Source organism: Sminthopsis crassicaudata, chromosome 4, assembly GCF_048593235.1.
Source record: "Sminthopsis crassicaudata isolate SCR6 chromosome 4, ASM4859323v1, whole genome shotgun sequence".
NCBI lineage: Eukaryota > Metazoa > Chordata > Mammalia > Dasyuromorphia > Dasyuridae > Sminthopsis > Sminthopsis crassicaudata.
In genome coordinates, this window is record NC_133620.1 from 228,696,275 (window position 1) to 228,723,753 (window position 27,479).

Genomic DNA, 27,479 nt, shown 5'->3' on the forward strand with positions numbered 1-27,479 from the left:
CCTTCTTCCCTCCTTCCCCCTTCCTTTCTTTCCCCTCCCTCTCTATTTTCTTCTTCCTCTCTCCTTCTCACTCTCCCTTCCTTCTCACTCCTTCTCTCTATGCCTTTGTTTCTCTTTTTAGCTCCTTTTTTTTTTTTTTTTCCCCTTGTCTCTTCTAGGAGGTAAAGAGCATGGTTTATTTAGGTCTGCTCACTTAGGCAAGGCCTACCTGCCTAAGTTGCACCTGCTGTATTGAGCTTCTGCTGACTGTTGTTACGGAGGTCGTTGTCATTAAGTGCTGGCACTAATTAGTTTGTGTTCAGATGGATGCCTCCAAGGCTTTGCACTATCACCCCATAGTTCTTTTTTCCCCCATTACAAATGCTTTGCCCAAGTATGTGGATTTGTGTACTGACTATATTAAATAACCTGTTGGCTTTCTACTTAAGCTTCCTACCCCAGGGAGAGGGAAAGGCTGATGTAGGAGAGGAAAACCCAGCATCTTTGCTTATTAAAAATGGCTTTCAAAGGAAATTTGCTTACGGCAGCCACACAGTAAGGACTGTATTAGCCGGACAGGTGCCATAGACTTATTTGGTTTTCTTTTCTGGGAACTACTGCCCTAAAACCTTGCTTATTGCACCCCATTGATTGGGAACTCGCTCTCATTTGAACAAATCCAGATTAATGGCTGAGTTTTGTTGTTTTTTTTTTTTCACTACAAAGGAAAAAAGAGTCTTGCTAAGTAAATTGTGTAATTAAAATTGCAGGAAGCAATGTTTAACCTACTTTGAAAGCCACCTGTTTTCGAGCCTTTGGCAGGCACTTACATGTAATATTGCCAATTACATGCATTCATCTTTGAGTGCTATAATAATAGCTTAAATTTATATAGCACTTTAAAGTTTGTAAAATTCTTTACATATGTTATCCCATTTGTTCCTCAAAACAACCCTGGAAGGTAGACGCTATTATTATCTCCACACAGATGACAAAACCATCTCAGAGAATTAAGTGACCAGGACAGCTAGTATAAGACTGAATTTGAACCCAGGTCATCTTGATTTCAAATGGAACTCACTAGTTACTCTGCAATACTGCTGATCTATATTCAGGATATTCTATTAGATTCTGTGTGAGGTTGGGATTCAGAGGAATATAGAATAAGAGCATTACAGATTAGGAAGGATCAAGAAGCTTGGGTTTTGCTAATTGTGTATGCTTAGATCTTTCACTTAATTTCTTCATTAGTAAAATCAAGTCAATAATTTTACCTTACAGGACTGTTGTAAGGATCAAATGAGATTGTGTGTGTGTGTATATGTGTGTGTGTGTGTGTGTGTGTGTGTGTGTGTGTGTGTGTGTGTGTGTGTGTGTGTGTGTGTGTGTGTGTGTATGTTGAAAACTTCGGGTTCCTTGTCTAGAAAATGAGAAGACTGGATTAGGTGAACTCTGAGGTTCATTTCAATTCCAAAGCTCTGGTCCTGAACCCTCTACAAAGGGCTAAGTAGTTATATTTTTATTACAGTAATTATTTTAAGATGTTGTCCCCCTGCCCCTAAGGTACTTAGTCTATTCAACTTTAGAACTTCTATGGTGGGGCTTCTGAAGTATTTTTATTGCTGAGCATCTTGGGCCATCTTGCAATCTCCTTCTCTCCCTGCTCCCTCTCCTATTTTCTTTCTAGATAGTGTAATCAAATCTAATATACTTTTGCCTCTGGAAAGGGCATATCAATTGGCTCTCTATGAATCAACTTACTATCTGTTTGATTCCTTGATTAAAACTTTTTGTGTTATCTTACTCAATTAGAACATAAGCCTCTTGCATCTTTCACTTTCTTTCTGAGTTGGAGAGGTATGTGTCCATGAGTGTGGAATATAATATATAGTATCAGGCTAAAGGAAGGATTTAGGTGATATTCAAAACAAAATATATCAGTAAAAAAATTTTTTTTTTTCTTTTCTTTTTTTCCCCCCCTGAGGCAATTGGGGTTGTGACTTACCCAGGGCCACACAGCTAGGAAGTGTTAAGTGTCTGAGACCAAATTCCAACTCAGGTCCTTCTGATTTCAGGGCTGGTGCTCTATCTGCTGTGCCACCTAGCTGCCCCTAAACATTTATTTCTTTAAAAAAAGAGTGTAAGCTTCTTCAGGTCAGTCTTGCTCCACTTTTTGTATTTGCATTCCCAGAATTTAACACATAGGAAGAACTTCCACATAGGAAGAACTTAATAGATACTTTTTGTTCATTCATTGCCTTTGTCTTTATGGAGCCATATAGCAAGTTACTTAACCTTTGTAAGTTAACCTCAGTTAATTTAAATAACTTAAGAAAATTACAGTTTATTAATTCACTTAAATTGAGAAAGCCACAGTCTCTTAATTTGTAAAATGAAAGGATATACTTGGTGACTTTTCAAGTAGCTTCTAGCTCTAAATCTTTCAATAATGCCCTATTACAGTAGAGTAGATAAATATTGATGGAAACAATTGTGATAGAAGACAGACTTTGAAAATGCAACAAGGGGAGAGCTAGGATGAGATGAGCTCTGAGGTCCCCTCCAACTCTGAGATTCTGTGATTCTGTAAGAACCCAAAGGAATAAGATTATTTCAGGCAATAACAGCTCACATTTATAAAATACTTTACAGCTAGCAAATTGCTTCTCTTTTTAATACTTTCTATGATCCTCACAAAGGTAGACCAAGTGTTCTAATTATTTTCATTTTATAAATAAATAGATAAAGAAACTAAGGCTCAGAGAGGTTACTTGGAAGTAGTAATTGTTGTTGTTGAGTCATGTTTGACTCTTTGTGATCCCATTTGGGATTTTCTTGGCAAAGATACTAGAGTGCTTTGCCATTTCCTTCTCCAGCTCATTTTACAGGTGAGGAAACTGAGGCAAACAGGGTTAAGTGACTTTCCCAGGATCACACAGCTAGTAAGTGTCTGAGGCCAGATTTGAAATCAGGAAGATGAGTCCTCCTGCTCTATATATTGTGCCACCTAGCTAGTTCATATTGTGCTACACATACAAGGTGTCCCAAAAATCTTAGGATAGTAGATGCTTATAGCTTAAAACTACACTAAGACTTTTGGGATACCCTATAACTTTTTACATATGATTCTTATGGAAACCCTGTGAAATTGCTTCGATTTTATAGATTTTTAAACTGAGGCACAGAATAACCTGCCCAGATTTATGTAACCAATAAGGATCAGAGATGGAATTTGAACTTAGCACTTTCCAAATTGGAAGATAATTGTTCTTTCTAGTATAGCACACTGCTCAGAGCAAGTATAATTTCCTTAATTTTTTAAAATTAAGGGTCTTTAAAATGAATTTGAACAGGTTCTTCTGAAATTAAACAGAATTATGGAAGTTTTGTTCTGTTTTGTTGTTCTTGAGACCACAATAAAGCCTAGAAATGAGTAACTTCTCTTGTTTTTAATTATATTTTTTTGTTAAAGCATTTTAGTTTCAAAACATATGCATAGATAATTTTCAACATTTTTTCCTCCTCTAGATGGCAAGTAATCCAATATATATTAAACATGTGCAATTCTTTTTCCACAATTATCATGCTGCACAAGAAAAATCAGATCAAAAAGGAAAAAATGAGAAAGAAAACAAAATGCAAGCAAACAACAAGAACAAAAATGAAAATACTATGTTGTGATGCACACTTAGTCCCCACAGTCCTCTCTGTGGGTACAGATGGCTCTCTTTATCACAAGACCATTGGAAAAGGCTTGAATCACCTCACTGTTGAAAAAACCCATGTCCATCAGAGTTGATCATAGTAAAGTCTTGTTGCTGTGTATAATGTACAAGGTTCTAATGAGTGCCTTCTCTAAGAGCTTAGTTTAATGTTATTCAATATGGATGCTTTTACATTAGGGGCAGCTAGTAGTGCAGTGGATAGTGTGTCACCAAAGTTCAGGTCCTTCTCAGAGTATCTAATTGAGGAATAAAAACTAGTTGGGTAACCCTGGGAAAATCAACTAATTCGCTTTGTGTCAGTTTCCTCACCTGTAAAATGAACTAGAGTAGGAAATGGCAAACATTGTAATATATTTGCCAAGAAAACCCTAAATGAGGTTTTGAAGAATTGGACATAACTGAGAAAAAAAGGAAAGATATTACTTTTAAGATATTATTGTATGGCGAGAAGTCTCAGCCTCAGGAAACATATTTGTACGGTTGAAAATGACTGAGTTTGTAATTGGGGGATCTATCACAGTAGATTAAACCACAGACTCAGTGGCCTTTTGGGGATTTAGTACATAAGCAGCAAGTAACTCTCCTTCCTGTGAACAGTCTCCTTTCAGAGATTCAAAAACATTAGGACTAGGCAGGCATTTTTGCTCTAATTGGATCTTTCAGAAATAAATTCAAGAACAGTTTAAACTACGTTAGTTGACTAAATGGACCTTCTAATTCTGTACCTTTTGTCAGCAGTGCCTTATTGTCTGAGGCCTTTTGAATGAGCATGTTCTCCTGAGTTTTTTGGAGAGCACCCTAACCACTTTGAGTATACCTGGCAATTCTTGGGATCGAGCCAGTTTCTCAAGGGGACATTATCATTCTAGAAAGAAACAAGTAGAATATGCTTTATAGAAATGTAGCAGATGGGGCAGCTAGGTGGCACAGTGGATAGAGCACCAGCCTTGAATTCAGGAGGACCGAGTTCAAATGTGGTCTCAGACACTTAACACTTCCTAGCTGTGTCACCCTGGGCAAGTCACTTAACTCCAGCCTCAGGAAAAAAAGGAAAGAAAAAAAATGGAATATATAGGCAAGTGATTGGCCAGTTTGGCAGCTGAGTTATTGTTATAGGCTTAAAATAACCATTCATATCAGTTGAAGCTCTGCCCTGCCCCCCACACCCCCAGCCTTGTTAATTAATTATTAGATCTAAGGAGACTCAAACACTTCAGCATAAGCCGGGATTTCATTGGTAACTAATATACCTAAATCTTGGTGAAATTGTTCTGGTGTTTCTCTCTTCGTGTTCCAAACAGTTATTGAGCAGCTACTAGGTGCCAAACATGGTTATATGCACTTTACAAATATTATCTCATTTAATTCTCACAATGATCCTCTGAAGTACTTGCATCATTACCTCCATTTTTAAGATGGAAGAAATTGAGGCAAGCAGAGACTATGTGACTAGTCACACAGCTGGGAAATGTCTGAGGCTGGCTTTGGTTTAAACTGCAAAGCTCTTTTTAATGGATGTTGTGCTTATTATTCTGATGGTATCAGCTACATTTGTACTCTGCAGAAGAACTAGATATCATTTTAAAAATTGGAAATATAGACCCTGCCCAGTGTGAGGAAATCCTCTTTCCTTACTAATATGTTTGTGTTTATTCTTTTTATGTTTATTACTCTACATATGCTTATGTGTGTTCCTGTTGTCTTCTGTTAGAATGTAAGGTTCTTGTGACTGTGCTTTATTCTTTGTATTCTTAATACCTAACAACTTTGGAGTCATTTTGAGCCTTCCTTTTCTTCACTCTTTCCTATAAGGAAGGGGAGTAAGCATCTTTTTATTTATTTATTTACTTTTTTCCTCTGAGGCTGGGGTTAAGTGACTTGCCCAGGGTCACACAGCCAGGAAGTGTTAAGGGTCTGAGACCATATTTGAATTCGGGTCCTCCTGAATTCAGGGCTGGTGCTCTATCCACTGTGCCACCTAGCTGCCCCCCCCTTTTTTTTTTTTTAAACATCTGTTTTAATACCTACTGTGTGCCATGTACTGTGCTAAGCTCTTTACAATTATTTTTTCATTTAATTTTCACAACTCTATTGAAGTGGGTATTATCTTTATTTTTACAGTAGAGGAAAGTGGCAAGTTGGGATTGAGTGACATGTCTAGGGTCACATGATTAGGAGGTATTTGAGACTACATTTGAATTCAGGTCTTTTTGAATGCAGGCTCAGTGCTCTATCCATTGCACCAGCTGCCTGCATCTATAGCCAATCATTAGTCAAATCTTGTTAAATTTAACTTCATAAGTGTTCCTGTAGCCATTCCCTGGTCTTTACACACACTGCCATCATCTTAGTGGAGATCCTTTCTGGAACTATTATAATAGCTTTCTAGTTGATTTCCTAGCCTCCAGTTTCTCTCTTTTTCAATCTATTTTCTATCTAACTCTCAAAATAATATTTGTAAGGCAGGATTTAACCACGCCACCCGCCTGCTGAAAAGCCTGCAGTAGCTTCTTGTTGCTCTTAAGATAAAGTATGAACTCCTTAACCTAGTGTTTAAGGTTTTCTAGGATTTAGACCCAGCATTACTTTTAACTTACTTCTCTTCAAATATTTTATCATCCTGCCAAATAGAACTACTGATTATTTCCAAAATATAATATTATGTTTTTTGTTTGTTTGTTTTTGCCATGGCATGAGTACCTAATTAAGTTATATCTCTTGATTGGAAAACATTCTTATCCTTGATTTTCAGAATTTTTAATTTTCTTTCATCCTTGGCTCAGCTGTCACTTCTTACATGAATCCTTTCTCAGTCCCTAGATATTAGTGTTCTTTCCCCAAAATTTGCTTTAGCATTGTTTGATTCTTCCCTTGCCACCTTCACACAGTGCACCTGTGTATATATTGAATTTTCTACTGAAATATTGTTCTTCTCTTTTTATCCCCAGGGTCAGCACATAGTAGGGACTCAATACATTTTTCTTGTGATTTGAATTGAAGTGCTTATCTCCTCTATTGTGTTATAAACCATTTAATCCTTCAGCACTTACCATTTAAGTATATATGTTATTGTTTATGATTGCTTCTCTCACTTAACAAGTATTTAGTTTGATGGATGTCATTTCCTTTCCCTTTTGTTTGTTAGTGGAAAATGTATGTTATCTAATTAGTTTTCGTGGCAAGATTATCAGTGTCACCTTCTAAATAGTGTGGACTTCAAAAGCTTCATCCCTTCCTCCCTTTCATCTTTCTTTTATTCCTGTGTTTCATTCTTCCAACTGCCCATAGCATGGAGCTTCTAGAAGAGGTACTAATTTATTATTGAAATTCAGGTTACCATAGTATTCCACTGGCCAAATGCTAAACCACTCAGGAATTGCTTTTGGGAAAAGAGAGTCAAAGTGAACCTCAGATCCCTTTTTGAAGCAGTATTGGTTCCCAGTGATAAGCCACAAGTACAGAGTACTGAAGATGAAACATGCCATCCACCTATTGCTGAGACTTATGATACAGAATAATACATATGTTTTTGGACATGACCAATAATTTGTTTTGTTGGACATATGTATTTGTTTTTTCTTATTCTTATGTTCTTTTGTTTATTAATTTTTTGGGGGGGAACAGAAGGGATGTAGCCCTCAATCCTGTGTGTATTTAGAAAAATAATTTTAAAAACAGATATAATGAAAATCATGAAAACATGCATTTTCTTTTTTTTAAAATTTATTTTTATTCTCAATTTAATCACTAAATTATTTCTTTAAAAATAGAAGACCAGAAAAAGAGGATTGTACCTGGCAATAGGCTACTTCTAAGAAGAGGAATTTTAATATGACAGATCTCCAGGGTGGGTGGGGGGTGGGTGGGGGAAGAGTAGAAAGAAACAGCCTTGGTTACTGCCTGAAAAAGAGTATTAATGCAGAATACAAGTTTAAAAATTCAAAGTGAGGTAGATCTAGCTCTTCCTTTTTTTTTTCATTGTTTTAGTTATATAAATGCTGATGCCCCCTGTTGAGATGTTGGAGGTGGTGGGGAAACTCAACATTTTTCTCTTTTAACTAGGAAGCTCCTCAGAGTTCTCCCTCTGCCAAGTGGAAACTGGAATGCCTTAGTTGAAGATTGGTGTTGCCACCCAGATCCCTTTGCTAATAAGCCTCTTCATCCTGGAGGGAACGACTGTTTTATTGGAGATACTCACTTTCTGGTGAATTTTAAAAGTGACTCATGTGTGCCAGGACCTGAAATAACCCAAGTAGAGACTCAGCACCCTTCAGAGAGCCATTTGGAATCGGTAAACTCTTGTCTCAAAAATAAATGCTAATTTAGATTTTGCCTTTGACACTGGCTTCTCCAGCCTTTCTTAATTTAAGGCTTGTTAGGGAAATCGTCCTATTAAGTGAAATCCTTTATTTTCAGCTGTCTTTGTGTTTTTAGGCTATGTTTAAATGCTACAGAATCCATTTTTGGTCTTTAAAAGCTAAAACTGTTTTGGAGGTAGGAGGAAGAGGAAGAAATGGTGAAAGCAAATGAAATGTCTCTTATTGGATAGACATGGACTGGAGTACTTTCTGTTACCCTGATGATGTGATCTATGGTTTGGGGTTTGTCACCAAATGATGGCAGGTACCCACAGTTGGGGTTCGGTCATGTAAAGAATTCACAATGTCCAGTCTCTTTGGCAAAAAGTATATTTATTTAGGGAATATGTTACAGATAAAATGAAGGGATACCCAGTAAAAAAGGAGCATCCCATGAGGTTGGGATATGACCTTAGCTGGCAGGTTAAATCCTGAAAGGGACTTAGCACCCTAAAAGAGTTAGCTGTTTCTTGTTTGTTTGTAAGGAAAACAACTGGGGTTGGGAAGCAGAGTGAAGTTAGGGGAGATACCACATAACATGGGGGAAAGTGGAGGAGGACCCCAATTGTAATGCCAGTAGAAGTGGGCTAAGTTCCTAAAAGGATTTAGCAAAGAACCAGGAGCAAGAAGACAAATTTATAGGAAAAGTCAGAGAGACTAGAGCTTCATGTTACTTATTTGCTAATTTTATGGCTTACAGGTAGATTTTAGGGGTGGTTTATTCACTATTGTCTCTGGAACTTGGTTGTCACTGACTATATTATGACTATATTATTATATTCTTAAGGCCAGGAGACTTTAGAATCATTGACAAACAGATTGTTAGAACAATAGCACTCTAAGGTCAGGGTACTTTAGGATTACTGCTATATTTCCCTTATAAGCTGCACCATCATTGCTGCATGATATGAACCTACTAATGCAGGCTGTATTAGGGAGGTGTGCCACCTAGAAACTAAGAGTTGATGTTCTCACTGTACTTTGCCCATCACACCACAGCATTCAATCAAGAAGCTTTTATCAAGTGTTTACTATATGCTAGGCACTCTGCTGTAGACTTAAAATATGAAGGAGCAAAAAAAAAAAAAAAAGCTCTCATTGAGCTTACATTCTAGTGAAGGACTCATTGTATATATAAACATACATAAATTTACATATAGTATTAATATAATAAATAAAATATATCCATAACTATAACCATGACATCTATAGAGTTACACACATTAGATAAAATTATAAGGTTAGATAAAATATATGGCACAATGTATGGGTGCATATATGTATGTACATGCATGTATATAACACTGTATATTCACATATATGTGTTAGGTATACCGTAAGTATGTGTAGATAATATGCATGTTACATGAGCGATATGAAAACATAGACACATGTGTATATATATATATATATATATATATATATCATACATATATGTGTATATACATATATGAAAGTTATATGAGTGTGTGTGAAGAGAGTTGATGTAAAGTATCCTTTGGAGGGAAGGCTGTAGTATCTGTGGGGAATGGGACAGAACTGCAGAAGACAGGGATTTCTAAGGTACTGAATGAGTTTGAGGAGACAGAACATTGCAGGAATAGGGTAACCCCTGGGATGTGGAGCCTCATGAGTGAAGAAGAGTAAGCAGTCCTGGATGGCCGAACTGAAGAAGAATGTGTAAGAATTGTATTGTATTCAGTGTGGAGGATCGTATTTTAGGAAGGACAATGATCAGGCTAGAGAACAATGTGATGAAAAGACTTTAGTTAATAATAGGTAATATTTGTGTAGTGCTTTAAGGTTTACAAAATGCTTTACAAATGATACCTCAGGCTGATTCAAGATTGTAGCATTTTGAAAAATTAGATTTAGTTGTTAGGTCTTTTTGTTGTTGAAATTTTAGGATTAAAAATTAGTGTTTTCAAAAAACAACTTCTAAAACACAGGCTGATTCAAGCTTGTAGCATTTTGAATCATTAAGCAAGTGCTAAAGAACTTGTTCTACTCCCTCCTCAAAAAAAAAAAAAAAATCCAACAATAAAAACAAAACTTCTTACAGAAGAAATGAATCTGCAGAGACAAATTTAGGTCTTAATATAAAGAAAAATTTCCTAATGATTAGATCCATCCAAAAGGTAATAGTGAGTTGTGAGTTCCTTATCATTGAATAAGGTTGCCATCAGTGGAGGTTGCCACATACAGATAAATAATAACTTTGAGATATGTTTTGGAGGAGATTCCTTTTTAGGTGCTAGTTAGACTAGATAGCCCCTGGGGTTCATTCCAACTCTGAAATTCCATGGTTCATTTTTCAAACCACAGAAAGTCATACTTTCTCATTTTGTCAAACCAGTCAGTTTTCCAGGTGTATGTTACATTTTGCCCTCACGGTCTGATTTAAGTTTAAGGTAGTGTTTCTTTGCTCTAAGATATATATTACATGAGTAGGCTTGGGTAATTTCCTCTGTCTGCCCAAAGTCTAGACTTCTCATGTGATAAAGATAGATGCCATTTAAGGAACAAGCAAAGGAAGTCCTAAAATAGAAGACACTAACATGCAAAATTTCTTTTTTTAAAAAAGATTCATTTCTGGAGTGTGTCAGGCTAAGTGGTTTTTTGCTTGAAGTTCTTTAGGAAAAAGGGGCAGCTTTCTCTTCTACCCAGAAAAAAAATAGTTGATTTGATTTTAAAGAGTAATCAGTGCCATTGGATTGACATTTAAGAAATAGTTTCACAAAAAGTTAAAAAGAGACATTAGAGGTTAAGGTTATCTAGTCCAGTACCCTAATTTTACCGGTGATGAAATGGAAGCCCTGACATGGATAAAGTGACTTTTCAGGTCACACAGTTAATAAATGGCAAAGTTGGGATTTGAACCCAGATCCTTCACTCTTAAATTTGATTGTGAACTCCTTGAGAATAAGGATTTTTTTTTTTTTTTTTTGTCTTTCTTTGTATCTTTAGTACTTGGCACAGTGTCTGAAATGTAGTAGGCACTTAATAAATGCCTGTTAACTCTTGTTGACTCCATTTCAACACTCTATTGTATAGCATTCTGCCATTCCATGAAACCAAACTATGATAGATTTCCCTAAAATGGTGGCTTCAAATTGATTTTATAATTTCTTAACTTCTAGAGCATAGTTATCAATAGAAATTAAAAAAAATAGTTTTAACTTTTTTTTAAAAGATGAGTAATATTGAACAAATATCAATCAATAATTGTTTATCAAGCCTCTGCTAATATACTAGGCACTGTGCTAGGTTTGAGGACTCAAACCAAAAATTGAATATTTCTTTATTTTCAAGGAATTTATGTTCTATCAGGGGAGGAGAAATGTACCTACAGTACATGTATAATAAATACATATTTAATACAAGGTAGTTTGGGGAGGATCGTTCCAGGACCTATTTGAGGAATGGCTGGATAAGATATATAGGGAATCAGAAAATAGGGAGGAGCAGGCATTTATTAAGTGCCTCCTATGTATTAGGCATAGTGCTAAATGTTTTACACATATCTCCATGATCCTTATAATAGTACTGGAAGGTAGAATTTTATCATTTTTTTCTCCATTTTACAGTTGTAGAAATTGAGGAGACAGAAGTTAAGTAATTTACCCCAAGTCACAAAGTTAGTAAGTTATCTGAGGTTATTTTTGAACTCACTACCTCCTGATTCCAGGCTCAGCATTCTATCCCCTTTGCCATTTAGCTGCCTTCAGGTAAGTCTTTGGGTAGAAAGTGGGTTTTTTGAAGGCAGGCAAGTATTCAACCAGATGTGGGGAGAAGGAGGTGCAGAACGGAAACCAGTCAAAGGTAGAGAAATGGGAGACGAGCATTTAGGGGAGGACCATAGAGCATAGAAAGGTCAATAATGTATAATGAGACATAAATAGATTGAAGAGATAATGTGTGGGAGTTGGGCCCACATTTTACTTAGTAAATAAATAGGTTTATGAAATCTCTTTATGTGTAGAAAGAGTTTTCAGAATAAAGAATTTCTTTGAGAGTATCAGTCAGATTGTTATCAGTGAGAATTATTTAGGTACCTTATCTATCATTTTGAGCCTAAATCTTTTTGCCCAGATAGAATACATTATCAGTGATGACACTTGAGTAGATTGCATTAGTAAAAGATAAAGGTTAGGATCCAGCTCTAGGCTATTGACAATAACTTTGTTTCAAATGATTTACCTTTTGATCATTGCCATTGGCTTTTAAATTAATAATCATTCAAATATCTTTATTGTGATGGGGGTGGGGGTTAGTGTGGTAGGAGAAGTTGTTGAAATAAAGAACAGTTGTGGCAAGTGCTATTTAAAAAAAGAAAAAAAAATTATAGACAGTCTGAGATTTAAAATAACTAATCCTTTCCTTTCCTTTTAAATTTCCAGAGCTCCCATTTAATGGTCCTGGGATATCTTTTGAAAAACTGACACCTTTTAGAGACTCACAAGTTGAAGAGAACAAGTTGTAAAAAGCAGCAATGACTAGGGTCTGACCCAGGAGTAGGATCCTAGGCAGGGTTAGACTGCCTCCTTGTTAGCCTTCCCTCCCAAATATGACTCCTCCTTTTTGCCCCTTATGCAGCCTTAATTCCTTTCTTATCTTTCAGTTAGATATTCATTGGAATTACCAAATATCTTCTTTTAAAAATCATTTAAAAATATTTTAATTGATAGCTTTTGGTTTAATATCACTTTTATTTCTAAAAGAGTCCTTTTTCTTACCCTTTGAACCATCCTTTGACACAGAAGCTAGAGAGAAAAAAAGAGCAATTCAGCAAAACTAACCAACACCTTAGCCACTAATCATAATATATACAGTATTTCGTACATCTTCACTTCCCCAAAGAAGAGATGTGTTTTCTAGAACTTCTTTGGAGGCCAGCTTAGTCACCATTGTTAGAAAGCATTTAGTATTAGAGCTGTATTTTTTTTTGGGGGGGGGAGGGAGAAAGAAGTGAGGATATTGTTCTTTTCATTTACATTGTCATTTGTATAAATTTTTTTTTTGTTTTATTTGTTTTGCATTTCTCTTTATTCATGGAATTGAAAAGTCCCCCTATTTTCAAAGATCCTGAAGTTTGGGCGATATTGGGAGGGTAGATGGCTTAGGAGCATTTGGAAGGTATTTCCCTTTCTTCCTTATACCTCATAACTCTGGATTCAGAGTCCAGGACTTGGCCTTCTAGCTAAAGTTTGGGCTTTGGGGGGGCTAATCTGACAACCCACCCTCCATTTATAACCTTGTTCTTATTAAGAAATGTCCCCTTCTCCCAAGTTCTAGCTCATCAGTGTTTAAGAGAACTTTTGGAGCTGAAGCAATCCATTTGTACATTGGAGAAGCTGTGGTTCATTTACTGTGGGATGTCACTGCTATAGTTTCCCATTGATTTTAAAGCCCACCCTTGCCATGCCATTAAAGAACAGAGCCTGCATTTAGATGTGATTTTTCATCACAGAAAGCAGAATATTGGAAACTACTAACACGACAAACCAATATTGGCAACACCGTTCTGGAAGTTTTGAAGCTTGCCTTGATCGGAAGTTTTTCCTCTAATTACATATTGTAACTGTTGCAAGACTGTGCTTGTGACCAAAATAGTAACATAAATTTAGGAGGAACATGCTTAAACACTGATCTTGCAGCTCCTAGGGGAACCAGGCGGCTCTCTGCTATTGAAAACCTATTTCTCATCTCACCTTGTTTAGCCATATAGCACTAGTTTGAAATGTCACATGGTGACACAGCATCCTAATGGTATCTCTTGGGAAACATTTTCTCAGCTAGACAATTTCAAGGGTCCTTTGTAGCTGAAATGGAACAAAAGACAATAAAAATGAAGACGGGAAGGTAATGCACCTTGGTAAGCAGAACCCCAGCCACAGTGTTTCCTCTCAGATATATTGATTTAATTAGTCCCTCCCAAGGTGTCATTCTCAGAGGCTGGCTCCAGAAAGTTGCCAGAATGTTCAGTTGCTTCCTTATACAGCTTGTTTTAGGATATGCTTTAAGTGGTAGGTCAAGAAAGAGAAGTTTGGAAGGTCTGTTTGTCTTTAAACATTATCACAGTCAATAAGACTTTTTTTTTTATTAAAACTTATCTCTGACCAAAGTACCTTGTTCCTTTCCCCCAAAAGTCCTTTTCAATTTTTTAATTCCTTCATTCACTCTATCTGCTTAGTGTCTACACTGGAAGTTATATTGCTGCTTATTCTAAAGAGGTACCCACTCATGCTTTTCCTTGTTCTTGAATCCATTTTTCCTTCTCTCCATTATGATGGCAGTCTCCAAAAATAGGACAAGGCTCAGCATCTTGTACAAGGACAGCAGAGAGGGGACCTCGACCTTCTGTAAGATTCATAAATATTCATATAGACATAGTCTATCTAGACACCAGAGTGGCTTTATTCCACCTCAGTGAGAGCAAATGAAATCAAACACGTTGAATTTACATGATCCCATTACAAGTAAACATAACTAAAGCAATCCTTTTGTTATCCCTTTCCTTTCTAAGGGGTGGGGTGGGGGCATCTGTTTGGTTTGCTTATTTGAAGTTTAAGTTATGAGATTTTATAGTTTAGATAAGAGACAGTGGCTTGTCCCTGTACACAATATATTGGTAACTTCATTTAAAGAGAAGCATTCTGTGCATGATTATAATTGAAAAAAATCATGGAAAGAAATAAAATGTCAGAGTTGGCTAAGCTCTGTTCTAGATACTAGATGTGAGACTCTAAACAAGTCATTTAATGTCTTGGAGCCTTAGTTTCCTTGTTTGCAAAACAAGAGGACAAATACAAAAGAAAAAAGTAAAATAAGAAGTATGATTTGATCTTTGCAGAAGTATGATCTTTGCAGAGAGGATTTGGAAGGGTCTGATGGGTATGAAATATTGCATGTATTATCAGATTTTTTTAATGTATTGTATAATATATAATTAGTTTTAATGTATTAATTGGTTTTGCTGATTTTAATTGGGAAAAATTTAAAAATTCAAAAATTTTAGATTAAAAAAATCTGTTATATTAGATGACTCTCTGTGAATAAGGTAGGGAAAAGTATACCTGGGGAAATCTAAGTGATGTGAAAATAAAAAAGAAACCAATAGTTTTATATTTTTAAAAAATCATCTTTATTACCTAGCTTTAGTAAAATTCCTCCTTTGAATAAGGTTCTTTCTTGTCTAGGATTGCTAGTCTAACTCCATGATTTTAGGTCAGATTTTGTTAATGAAGTTTTTAGGGGTAAATTTTTGTGGTAAGCTTAAACTCATAATTCCTGGAATTTTTATCTTTACCCAGGCTTGAGTCCATGCAGTTGTGTCCTACTGTAAAAGACAAAATACTATTACAAATCTACTTTTACAAAAAACTTATCAGGGTATGCTTAGTTCCTGCTAAGATTCCCTCTCTAATTCTCTGCGCCTTCATATCTGGACACAGGACAGAGATCCTTATTTTATCCTAGATCAGTGTAGATGCTTGATTCAATCTGCAAAGATCACTTGTTTTGGCCAGCTTCAACGATTGGCTAGGGCTAATCACTTTAGGTAGCTACAGAGAGCTCAGGGAGCTTAGAACTCCTGTCTATTTGATGCTTCTGTTCATTCAGATTCCCAAGGCTTACATAATGAAGCTACTGTGCTGAGTTTTTCTATCTAGTTTTTGATGCTGGTCTGATCTGTTCTTCAGTGGTGTTTGGTTTCCCCAAGAGAGGAGATTTTAGGGGCTATTGGGAAAGCTTTTCTGCAATCATGAGCCAAAGAACAGATGTGGAAGAATTAGTTGTACTACCAAAGGCCATTTTGATATTTTCAGAGATTTACTTTGGCAGAGACCCTTAAAAGATTAAGGTGTCATTGAAACATGTATTTCCAGGTCACTATTTAACAGATACTCAGTGTGGTATGATGGTAACAACCATAACAAAAATAGCAATCATAACAATCAGCATTTATATAGTGCTTTAAGGTCTGCAAAGCACTTTACAAATATAATTTCATTTCATCCCCAACAACAACCCTGAAAGATAAGTGCTATTATTATATTCATTTTATAGATGAGGAGATTAAGAAATTAAGATGTGTACAAGTTAAGTGAATTTCCCAGAGTCACATATCTAGTACAGTGTTTGACATTGGATTTAAGTGGAGGGTTCTCTGACTGCCAGGTCTATCTAGGATTCTACTCAATAAGACACCTTTTAGGTGAAGCCCTAGATTAAAATTCTACTCTTCTTACACGTATTGTCTATATGATCATGGAAATTTACTTATGCACCTAAGTGGTACAATGAATAATAGAATGTTAGACTTGGAGGATCTGAGTTCAAGTCCAATCTTAGATACTTACTAGCTGTGACCCCATGCAAATCACTTTACATTTCTTACCCTTAGTTAGCCTCATCTGTAAATTGGGAACATGATAGCACTTGCCTCATAAGGTTATTATGAAGTTGAAATTTGATAATATATGTTAAGAAATAGGGAAATTTAGAATACAGTTGGTTTTGCAAGGGAAGGAAAGGATATGAGTTCTGCTTTGGACTTGCTGAGTGAAATTTTTATGGGATCTCTAGTTTGAAATGTCTTGGGGGGGAAGTCAGATATATAGTGCTGGAGTTAATGAAAAAGAGTAGGTTTTGATATGTAGATATGGGAGTCATCTGTGTAAAAATGGTATTTGAACCAATCCATGTGAATTAGTGAGATCACCAAGAAAGAATAGAAGACCCTGGACAAAACAGAGCCTTAGGATATGCCCCCAGCTAGGGTGCAGGAAGGACATAGATAATGACTCTGCAAAGGAAACTGGAAAGGAATGGTCAGACTGGCAGAAGGAGAATTAAATTTAAGCAATGTCATGGAAACCCAGGGAAGGTGATCCAGGATGAAAGGATAGTTAACATTGTCAGGTGCTATATACACAGTGTTAGATTGAAAAAAGGACATCAGAGTGGGCATTTAAGAGATCACCTGTAAATTTGGTGAGAATGGTTAGAGTAGGAAGCCTGATTTCAAGGGGTTAGAAATGTGACAGAGGAAGCATCTTTTTCTGATAGTTTGTCTGCGAAAGGGAGGTGATGTATAGGATGATACTTTAAAGGGCTAAGTGAGGGTTTTTAAGGATTAGGGGATATAATTATGTTTGTGGGCTATGGAAAACAAACTAGAGGAGCAGAGATTAAAGAATAGAGAGAGAAGGGAGGCTTTTTATTTATATTATTATATAATGTTACATAATATATAAATATGTTCTAATATAACATATGATATAAAATATATAGTAGAGTAATCAAATTGGCTTTGATGATGATAAGGACCACATGTTCAGTAGAAACTAGATTGAAAGAATAGAGAATGGAGGATGATAGCTGGAGGTGTTGTAAGTGGGGGAGAAGAGTGACCTTATGTAAAAATGGCTTCTTTTTTTTATAGTCGTAGATTTAGAGTTTGAAGAGGTCTCAGAGGTTGTCTACTCCAATCCCCTCATTTTATAGATGAGAAAATAAGATCTGTGCAATTTATATGACCTAGCCAAGGCCACAGAGGGAGGAATAAATGATAGAGGTGGGATTTGAACCCAGACTCTTTGACTATAAAACTAGTGATCTTTTCACTATATAATATGTGGCTTCTTGGTAAAGAATGAGTATAATTTGTCTGATGGTTTGGGGGTGGTATGGGAGGCTTGAGCAACTTTGATAGAGCTACTGTGGGAATGGTGATAGAGGATCTTTTAAGTAGGAATAAAAGAATTGCCTTGTTCCATAGAGTGGGGGTGTCGTTGATATTAGATAACAAATCTGCCTTGTACCCATTTAGCACCTTATGTGGCTTCTGTCCCTGTCAGCAATAGTGAGTAGTGTCCTGGCAAAAGAAGATGGGTGGATAATCCAGAAATGGAATTTTGGCAAGGCAAGAATAATTAAGGAGGAAAGTTAAAGACTTTATTAAATGCTTTGGTCTAATAGCTTAAATTTTAATATTACCCTTTTATGATAACATCTTATTACAATTATAAACTCCTTTGGATTAAGCCTTTACACATTGTATATTGATATTTTTTAAAAAGGAGCAATATGACTCAGCCTTAATTTCTTCATCTATATAATGAAGGGATTTGGATGAGATGACTTTTCTTTTTCTTTTCTTTTCTTTAATTTAGCATTTTATTTTATCCCCAATTGCACTTAATAATTTTTAAAGTTTTTTTTTTTAAATGTTGAGTTCCAGATTCTTTTCCTCCCTACTCACCCCCTCATTGAAACAGCAAGCAATAGATCATTAAGGTCATCACAGCTTTAACTAAGTGGATCTTTGATCATCTAAACCCATCCCCTTGCTCAATGCACAGATTTCTAGAAATTGATGATGTTTTTTGTTCAATAGTGAGAATTCCTGAGTCCAGGTTTGGCATTATATCACCCAATTGCTTTCAAATTGATGGTTATTCAGTCTCAATTTGAACATTTTTAGTGATAATGGAATTCATTATCTCATGAGGCATCCCATTTCATTTTTAAAACACTTCAACTGTTGAAAAATTGTTCCTTATATTCAACTACATATCTTCCTTGTAGCTTTTTCCAACTGGTGCTGTTTCCCCTCTGGAATTATGAAAACTAAGGTTAATGTGTTTTCTACAAGATAGTCCTTCAAATTATTTGTTAATAGATATCGTTCTCTTAATTTTTTTTTTTTTTTTAAAGCTAAACATGACAACTTTTGTCTGCTTATTGTCATCTCTCATGGTCTTAGCATTCTGGGCACCCTCTTCTTGACATAGTCAAGTACCTCAGAAGTGCTGTCCAGAACTGAACATAGTAAATACTCATCTGCTTGGGGCAGATGAGCATCCTGAGCTTCCTTCTGAATGCTGTACTTGTTTATTTTGGGAGTCAAGTCATAGTTGACTCATTGAGCTTGTTCTCACATAAAACCCCTATCTCTGTCTTTTTCACATAAAAACACTTGTCCTTTGCTGCCCATCAGATATTTAACTGTTGTTGTTCATGTCATTCTGACTCTTCATGATTCTCTAGACAAGGTTTTTCTATCTTCCTTTATCTCCAGAAATCTGTCTAACTTCATGGCCATTGCTCCTATGACTCAATCTATCCATCTCATCCTCTGCTATCACCTTCTTTTGCTTTCAATCTTTCTTAACATCAGAGTCTTTTCCAATGAGTTCTGTCATCTGTTTATGGGGCCGAAAAATTTAAACTTCAGCTTCAGTATTTCTCTTTTCAAACAATAGTCAAAGTTAATTTCTTATATTTATATAGATATGTTTTTAAAGCCTATTTGCAGGATTTTTATTACCAGATTTTATTACCAAAAAGAAATGACTGAGCAAATACTCTCTATATTATCCTCAAAAAATAAAATGGGGAGACATTCTTAATACTGGTATTTGCCACCATTAATTCATACTCTTTTGGTTTGGTACCAGTTATGAATATACAAACTCATCCATTTAATCATTTGATCTTGAATTTTGCCAGGGATAGACATAAAATTCACCAATATCCACAATTTGCTTTTTTCCTTTTTTTTGGAAAATTGAGATAGTGCTTGCCCATTTCTAATCCTATAATAAATACTTCTTTAATTCTCCACTCTGTTTTTGAAGAACTGTACTTCAGTAGCCTCAGTTGCAGGTACTTTTAAATACATATCTTGGCATGTAATTCATTGGGCCCAAGTGACTTGAACTCATTTAGAGCAGCTAGGTTCCCTCTTACTATCTCCTCACTCATCTTAGTTTTCTCTTCCCTCATCACCATTTTTATTCTCCCTCCCTTTCAGGCTGAAGATCATTCTTTTTGACAAGGAAGGTGAAAGAAAAATAGAAATTGAATTATTTTCTTCTCTCCTGCCTAGAGCAGAGCTTTTCTCCCTTTCTTGTTCTCCTTGGCCTGATGATAACTTTAAAATAATAATAAATTTTTAATAAAACAACCCTTTTTGTTATCTTAAGAAGTGTTGACTCATTCTGGCCTTTAACCTTTTTGACATTTTTCTTATAGAATTGGGTCAGTCTGTATTTTCATTTCCTTGGTTACATTCGTGCAAACACTTAATTTAAGGGAATTCTGTTTGTAAGACATAGGTCCAGATGTTGGGAGAAATACAGACTTAGTCATTGTCCTCTTTTTCTTTTGGCGGTGATAAGACATATAATAATAAGTTGAAAATTTAATTGGTACAAGTAGTTTCTGGATAAAGAAACACCTTCTACCAATGCAGGTGTGTGATTTATGGCCTTAGTTACTTACATTACTGAGGGATTAAATGACCTGCCCAGAGTTACACAACTATTATGAACCAGGGTTTCAGTCCTGGTCTTCTTGATTCTGTTATGTTATTGTATTCATATAAGAGCACTAAAATAAGTTAAAGTGCTTTGAAACTCCTTGAAGAATGACTGGCTTTCAATTGGAGAGATCCTGGAAAATTTTATGGAGGATAAGTAGAATATCATTAAGCATCAAGAGAGGAAAATATGAATTCAAAGTGAATCTGCCTCCTTTTGGTCTGATAATAATAATAGCTAACCTTTCTATAGCATTTACTAAATACCAGACACTGTACTAAGCACTTTAAAATTTGAACTTCACAACAATCTTGGAGGTAAGTACTATTATCTTCATTTTATAGATGGAAACTGAGATAGAGATTAAATGATTTGTCCAGGGTCACACAACTAGTGAATGCCTGAGACCAGATTTAAACTCAGATCTTCCTAACTCTAGGCTTTCTAGCTTTCTCTACATCTCGTTTTTTTAAAAAGTATAAAAACAACTCAGATTTATATAGCACTTTTAAGTAGTCAATGTGTGCAGTATTATTCCTAATTTTTATTTCATTTTTTAAATAATGAACATTTATTTTCCTCCAGTTTCCTCATTCCCATTAAGAAAAAAAAAAAGTAGAATGCTGGTAAAGAATCTGCAGAATCAAACAAGACTAATTCCCTTGTTGGCAATGGAATTCTCTTTTATCTTCATCTCTATCTTCTGGTTTCCTTGACTTCTTAGTTTCTCAGCTAAAGTTTTACCTTCTGCAAGAAACCTTTTCCAATCCCCTTTAGTGCTAGTGGTTTTCTGTTACTATAAGCCACATTATATTCTGTATATACCTTGTTTGTACATAGTTGTATGCTTGTTGTTTTACTCAAGAGTAGGCAAGTGAGTTGCCTGAGAGCAGAAAGTATGCATCTATGTATGTATTTATTTATTCATTCATTCATTTTTCCTGTCTTTGAATCCCCAATTAGCACAAAGCTTAGCACAAAATAGGTGTTTAATAAATGCTAAATAAATGACCTAACTTCTTAAGGTAGTAGGTATTCTTATATGATAATTTGTTCAGACATTCCCTAACTGTTGGGCACGTCCTTACTTTTTTGGGTTTTTTTGACTACAAAAAGACTGGTACATATTTTTGTATATATGATTCTTTTTCTCTTTGATTGTTTGAATATTATCCCTCTTTTACAAATGAGAAAACAAATGAAACTCAGAATTTGAGGAAAAATTCACATAAGTATTGAATGATACAACTAAGACTAGAAGTTTTCTAACTTTTGAGTCCTATGTAATTTAATTATACCACAATCTGTCTTAAAAGTATGCCTTTCTTTTGCTATGTTCTTATCATAAGCGGCATACCACCAAATCTCAGGGATATAGGTAAGCCTGTATTTCTCCACTTGTGGTCAAGGTAGCAGTTTCATTTTGTTCACTTTGTATATTTTGTGCAGTTATATGAACATCTAGTAGTATTTTTGCTCTTCTCCTTATTCCCCTGATCCTTTTTTCACTGTCAAATGTTGTTTTATTCTGGAGGTCTGGTTTGTGTGCTTTGGAATTCCCTACTTCCCCTTTCATTTCATTTAAAATTTTCATACAGAGAAGCATAAATTTGTTATTATGACTGTCCCAAATATCCATGTACTTTATGGATTTCATTAAAGGATCTTAAGAAAGCCCTTTAGAGGTCATGAATTCCACCTCCTTCATTTTACAGATGAGGAAATGGAAACCTGGAGAGATTGGGATTTGCCAAAGGTTGTTGGTTACTCATCTCTCTTGCCTTAGTTCCTGAATGGATCTTCATTCAAAGGTCAGATTCTCCCCTTTAGTATACTTTAGGGTGAGATAGTTGGCCCTACTTGGTCTTCCTCTGGGTCTCTTAAGTTCCTGCCCTGATATTCATACTAGGGTGAGAACCTTTGGATTTTTGGGTTCAGCATGCTCACTTTTCAAGGCCTTCTTTGGAATCTCAGGATAATAAGGTTCTGGGTCATCTGAGTTGGATTGCTGCTGTGCCTTTACTGATTGCTCTTGTATTTCTTGACTTCTATGGTCTCTACTGAAGATTTGATACCATCTTGGACAGTCATTCAATCAGTTAATATTTATTAAATGCCTACTATGTGCTAGGCATTGTGATATATGCTGGGGATATAAATGCAAATAAAAACAAAGACAGTTTTTGCACTCCAGGAACTTATAATTAATAAGAAAAATTGTTGATTTTTCATAAGCCCATCTTTGGGGTTTTCTTTGCAAAAGGTACTGGAGTAGTTTGCCATTTTCCTTGTCCAGTTCATTTTACATATGAGGAGTTAAGGCAAATAGGGTTAAATGACTTGTCCATGGTCACATAGCTGGTGTCTGAGGTCATATTTGAACTCATGAAGATGAATCTTCCTGATTCCAAGCCCTGATTTCACAGCCCTATCTCTGTGTTACCTAGCTGCCAATAGAGAAGACCACATATAAAAACAAACTGAAAAGTGGGGAAAAAGAACATATTTGATTCCAGGGCCTGATAGAGAGTGTCAAAGAAGTCCAAAAGCAGTGTAACTGGTGGGGAATGAAGAGAAAAATTGTGAAGAGCCCCCACCCTCACCTCTTAGGGGCCCCTCCAGTTTAAAAAAATGGTAGTCCACATATCTGCTGTCCTATCAGTGGGTCCAAACCAATGAAATATGAATATAAATCAGTCTTGCAGATTTCCCAGTGATGAGTTTCTTGGGGAAGAAAGATGTGACAGAGACTTCTGGATAAGTGCATAAGCAGTATAGTTATTGGAAAAGATGGGAACTTTGGGACTGTTTGCCAGAGCCTTCTGCTACTCTTGAAGTTGGACACATATTCCTGTAGTGTTTCTGGCTTACCTGTGGTCCATTTGAGTGATTGTTGACTTGTTTGGTTATACAGGTTCTTGTTTTGTTGATAGCCTAGTTGTCACAGGCTGACCTGTTCTGGGAAGAAGAAGCCATTTACTGTTTCTCATTGGAATTCTTTATCTTTTATTCAGCCTTATGTGATTTTATTTTTTATTGGAATAAGTCTTGCGGAGGACTGATTCAGATAATCATCTCGTCCAGAACCTCTTGTGAAAAGTTAATGTATATTGGATTTATGAATTTCCCCTATACTCTATATGTTTGATGTTATTACAACTTTTTTTAATCTCTCTTTTTAGCAAAATTATATTTTTTACTTTGTGAGATTTGGTAGGCATCTATTGACCAGTGTCAACAAGATAGTGGGAGTTCTACTCCCCAGAAGATTGTGGTTCCAACAAACTTGTAACATACCTTTCTTTCTTTTCTGATCTTCCACACTTCACTTGGAAAGTATGATGAAAATACTACCTGTGTCTTTAGTATCTCCTTTGAAGTCCTTTGTAGGTTTCTTCTGGGAGTATATAATTCGTCACCATAATTGAAGAACTCAAGTTTGGTACCTCTCAGTTATATCTTCATCATGTCCTATATAACATTTTTCCAGAACAGTGTACCACTGGATTGGCAGATATATGTCAGATGTATGTAATCACCGTCTGTTTTTCAGTTACTAAATTACCATGATTTTTTTTTTCTTAAGCCTGCCAGTAATGAATTGGTTGACGTTTTAACACTTACTGTTTCTCTGTCACATTAATAATAATATACCTGATATATAGAAAAATTGCACATGTTTAACATATATTGGGCTACTTGCCATCTAGGGGTAGGGGTAAGAGGAAAAGAGGGAGAAAAAAAATTGGAATACAAGGTTTGACAAGGGAGAATGTTGAAAACTATGTCACACATTTTGAAAATAAAAAGGTTTATATAAAAAATAATATGTCCAATATACTTTCCCTCCTCAGTTCCAACAGCTGATATCCCTGGCTTCTTTTAAGTCTCAATTAAAATCCCATCTTTTTCAGGAAGCTTTCCTTAATCTCTCTTAATTCCAGTGCTTTCCTTCTGTTAATTATTTCCTATTTATCTTTTTTTTTTTTTGTAACCTATTTATCTTGAATATCTTGAATATATTTATATGCATGCTGCTCCTTCATTTGGTTGTAGTAAGCTCTTCGAGAGTAGGGACTGTCTTTCCCCAGCACTTAGCACATTGTTTGGTATATAGCACATGCTTAATAAATATTTATTGATTGAGTAATAATAATAATAGCATTTTATATATGCATATATGTATTTTAAAAACTTTTTTATATTAGTTATCTCATTTGATACAACAGTCTTTTAAGGGAGGTGCTTTTTACAGATGAGAAAACTGAGGCAAAAAGAGATTAAGTGCCTTGTCCAAGATCCTAGAATGAGTAAGGGTCTTCCTGATAGCCAAGTCCAGCATTCTATCCACTGCCCACCTAGATATCTTTTTAATCTTCTCTGTGGAGTTTGGTATGTCACTTATGCATCAGAAAGTTGAAATTCACAATTTAAGTATTTTCTACCTATTTTATAATAACTTTTGTGGTCTAGTCTTTTTTCTTTCCCTCTGTCCTTTGTGTAGCATTCTTATTTCCACCAGTCTATCAGCTTTTCTTTTTTCTTCTCTTCTATCTCCTTAGATATTGTTTCTTATTGCTTTCTTTGATCATTCATTGTCATGTTCCAAATTCCACTTCCTCCCTTTAATAGGGAGAACAATTTTCTCTTGACAGAGACAGAGTTGTCAGTTATCTTCCAAAGAAATGCAGAAATATCACAGATCTTTCAAGTCCCTGGATCAATCTTCTGGACTTCCATACATCCTAGATTCCATATTCTTCATCACAGACCCACTTATGAAAAATGTGGTATTACTGATAATCAATAAGCATTTATTAATGGCTTACCATGCTTCACTGTGGTAAGTGCTGGGGATATGAAGAAGAAGCAAAAATTGTTTCTGCATTCAAGAAGCTTACATTTGAGTGGGGGAGACAACACATACATAGAATAAGTATGTCAGACACATGTATAGAGTATATATAATGTAACTGGCCAAGGGAAGGGACTAGTAGCCTGAGGGACCTGGAAAGGCTTTCTGTAGATAGTGTCATTTAAGTTAAATATTGAAGATTCTCAAGTTTCTAAGAGGTGGGAATGAGGTGTGAGAAATGTCATGGGAAATGGCCAATGAAGAGATACAGAGATAGATGCTGCAAATAGACTAGTATGGTTAGCCCATGGATTACATGAGGGGAATAGTATATAATATAAGAAGACTGGAAATATAGAGAGGAATGAAGTTGTAAAGAGCTTTAAATGCCAAACAAGAATTTGCATTTGATTCTATAAGCAATATGGAATCACTAGAGTTTATTGAGTAGAGGATATGTGTAATATAGTGTCCTGGGGCAGTCCTCTGACAGTTTAGTTTTGAGGTAAGAACAAAATGAGATGCTTTGTAAATCATTCAACACTTAACAAAAAAGAGACTTACTAGCCATAGTGGGAGAAGTACATATTCAACAGTATGAATAAAGACCTTGCCTGATCCACCAGCCAAGAGTCAGAAAAAAGACCTGGAACTCCTTTTGATTGCTTTTTATTCATGTGAACAGGAAATGATCTCAAAAGCCTGAACTTTTAGTTTCCTGAACCAACCAAGTCTCAAGAATAGCCTCAGTACCTATTAAGGAAAAAATAGCTAAACTTGCAACCTGATCTTACATAGATAACTTCTAATGCTGCCATCAGCCTGAGCAATAAATAATATCTTATATTCATTCTAGAGCTCTTTGATTTTCAAGGAATCACGGTATATGAGGTAATCAAGGCAAGTATTATTCTTCCAATTTGTAAACTTAGGAAACTGAAGGATAGTCATAGGGTCAGGATACTGCATATAAATTTTAGGTTGGAACTACAACCATCTTTTATGGTTTGGAATTGTGATCTAGGTTTAAATCCTGTCTCTTCTACTTATGATTAGGTTGATCTTGAAATAGTAATTTCACCTCTTAGTCCCTCTTTATTATCTTGGACTTATCTTAGACTGGAAGTTCTCTGTTGTTGTTCTGCCATGTTTTGGTTATGTCCAACTCTGTGTGATCCCATTTGGGGTTTTCGTGGTAGAAATACTGAAGTAGTTTGCCATTTTCTTCTCCAGTTCATTTTACAGATGAGGAAACTGAGGTAAATAGGGTTAAGTGACTTGTCCAAGGTCATACAACTAGTAAGTGTCTGAAACCAGATTTGAACTGAGGAAAATGAGTCTTCCTGATGCCAGTCCTGGCACTCTATCTACTGTGCCACCCAGATGCCCCAGATGTTCTTTAAGATTCCATTAACTCTTAAGTTTATAAGCCTGTGAAGTTGGAAGTGTTCAAAAAACGTGTTCTTTGAACTGATGTTGCTCATTAGTGGCTCTTATTTGTTTTCTGCTCCAGATGTCTATTCACCTGAGATGAATGAATCTCTCATTATCAAAATTTCTTAGGCTGTCTGGTTCTTATTTGAGGTATCAGGAATCTACTAATCTGTTACATACAAACTTACATCAGGATGTCTTATTAGAATAATATTCATTATTAATATAGAACATTATCATTATATTAAATATTATAGCAGAAAAGGATGTTAATATAAGCCTATATGAGGTTTTCTCTTTTTTTCCCCCCCCTGAGGCTGGGGTTAAGTGACTTGCCCAGGGTCACACAGCTAGGAAGTGTTAAGTGTCTGAGAGCAGATTTGAACTCAGGTCCTCCTGAATTCAGGACTGGTGCTCTGTCCATTGCGCCACCTAGCTGCCCTCTTTTCTCAGTTTTTTAAAACAATCATTAATAAATAGTTCAATGTTCAAAGAATAAAAGAATTGTATAAATGAATTTTTCAACTTAAAAAAGAAAAATTAAAGTATACATTAAATTTACTGTATAGTAACAAAAGTGCTGTTTGTATCCTTGTTTGATTTTTTTGTTTGTTTTATTTTCTATATGTTTATTGATATTTTTATTTTCTTTTATTTTTTGCATGTATATTTCTAGCCATCAAATATCCTTTCTCACTCCTTTCTTCCCAAAACTTTTTTTTTTTTTTTAAAGACTGATAAGTATACATAGCTAGGAAGTAAAGTGATAGACCACTGGTCCTGGAGTTAGGAGTTCAAA

The 27,479-nt window shown here is 35.6% G+C and overlaps 1 protein-coding gene across 3 annotated transcripts in view; it reads left to right on the plus strand.

Annotated features, from left to right (window-relative positions):
* Window positions 1-27,479, plus strand: part of UBE3D (ubiquitin protein ligase E3D) — a 303,942-nt gene that overhangs the window by 13,557 nt on the left and 262,906 nt on the right. For all 3 annotated transcript variants that reach the window (XM_074310433.1, XM_074310435.1, XM_074310432.1), the window contains exon 4: window positions 7,767-7,995. In XM_074310433.1, the coding sequence (XP_074166534.1) occupies window positions 7,767-7,995 (229 nt within the window). The remainder of the gene's footprint in view (window positions 1-7,766; window positions 7,996-27,479) is intronic.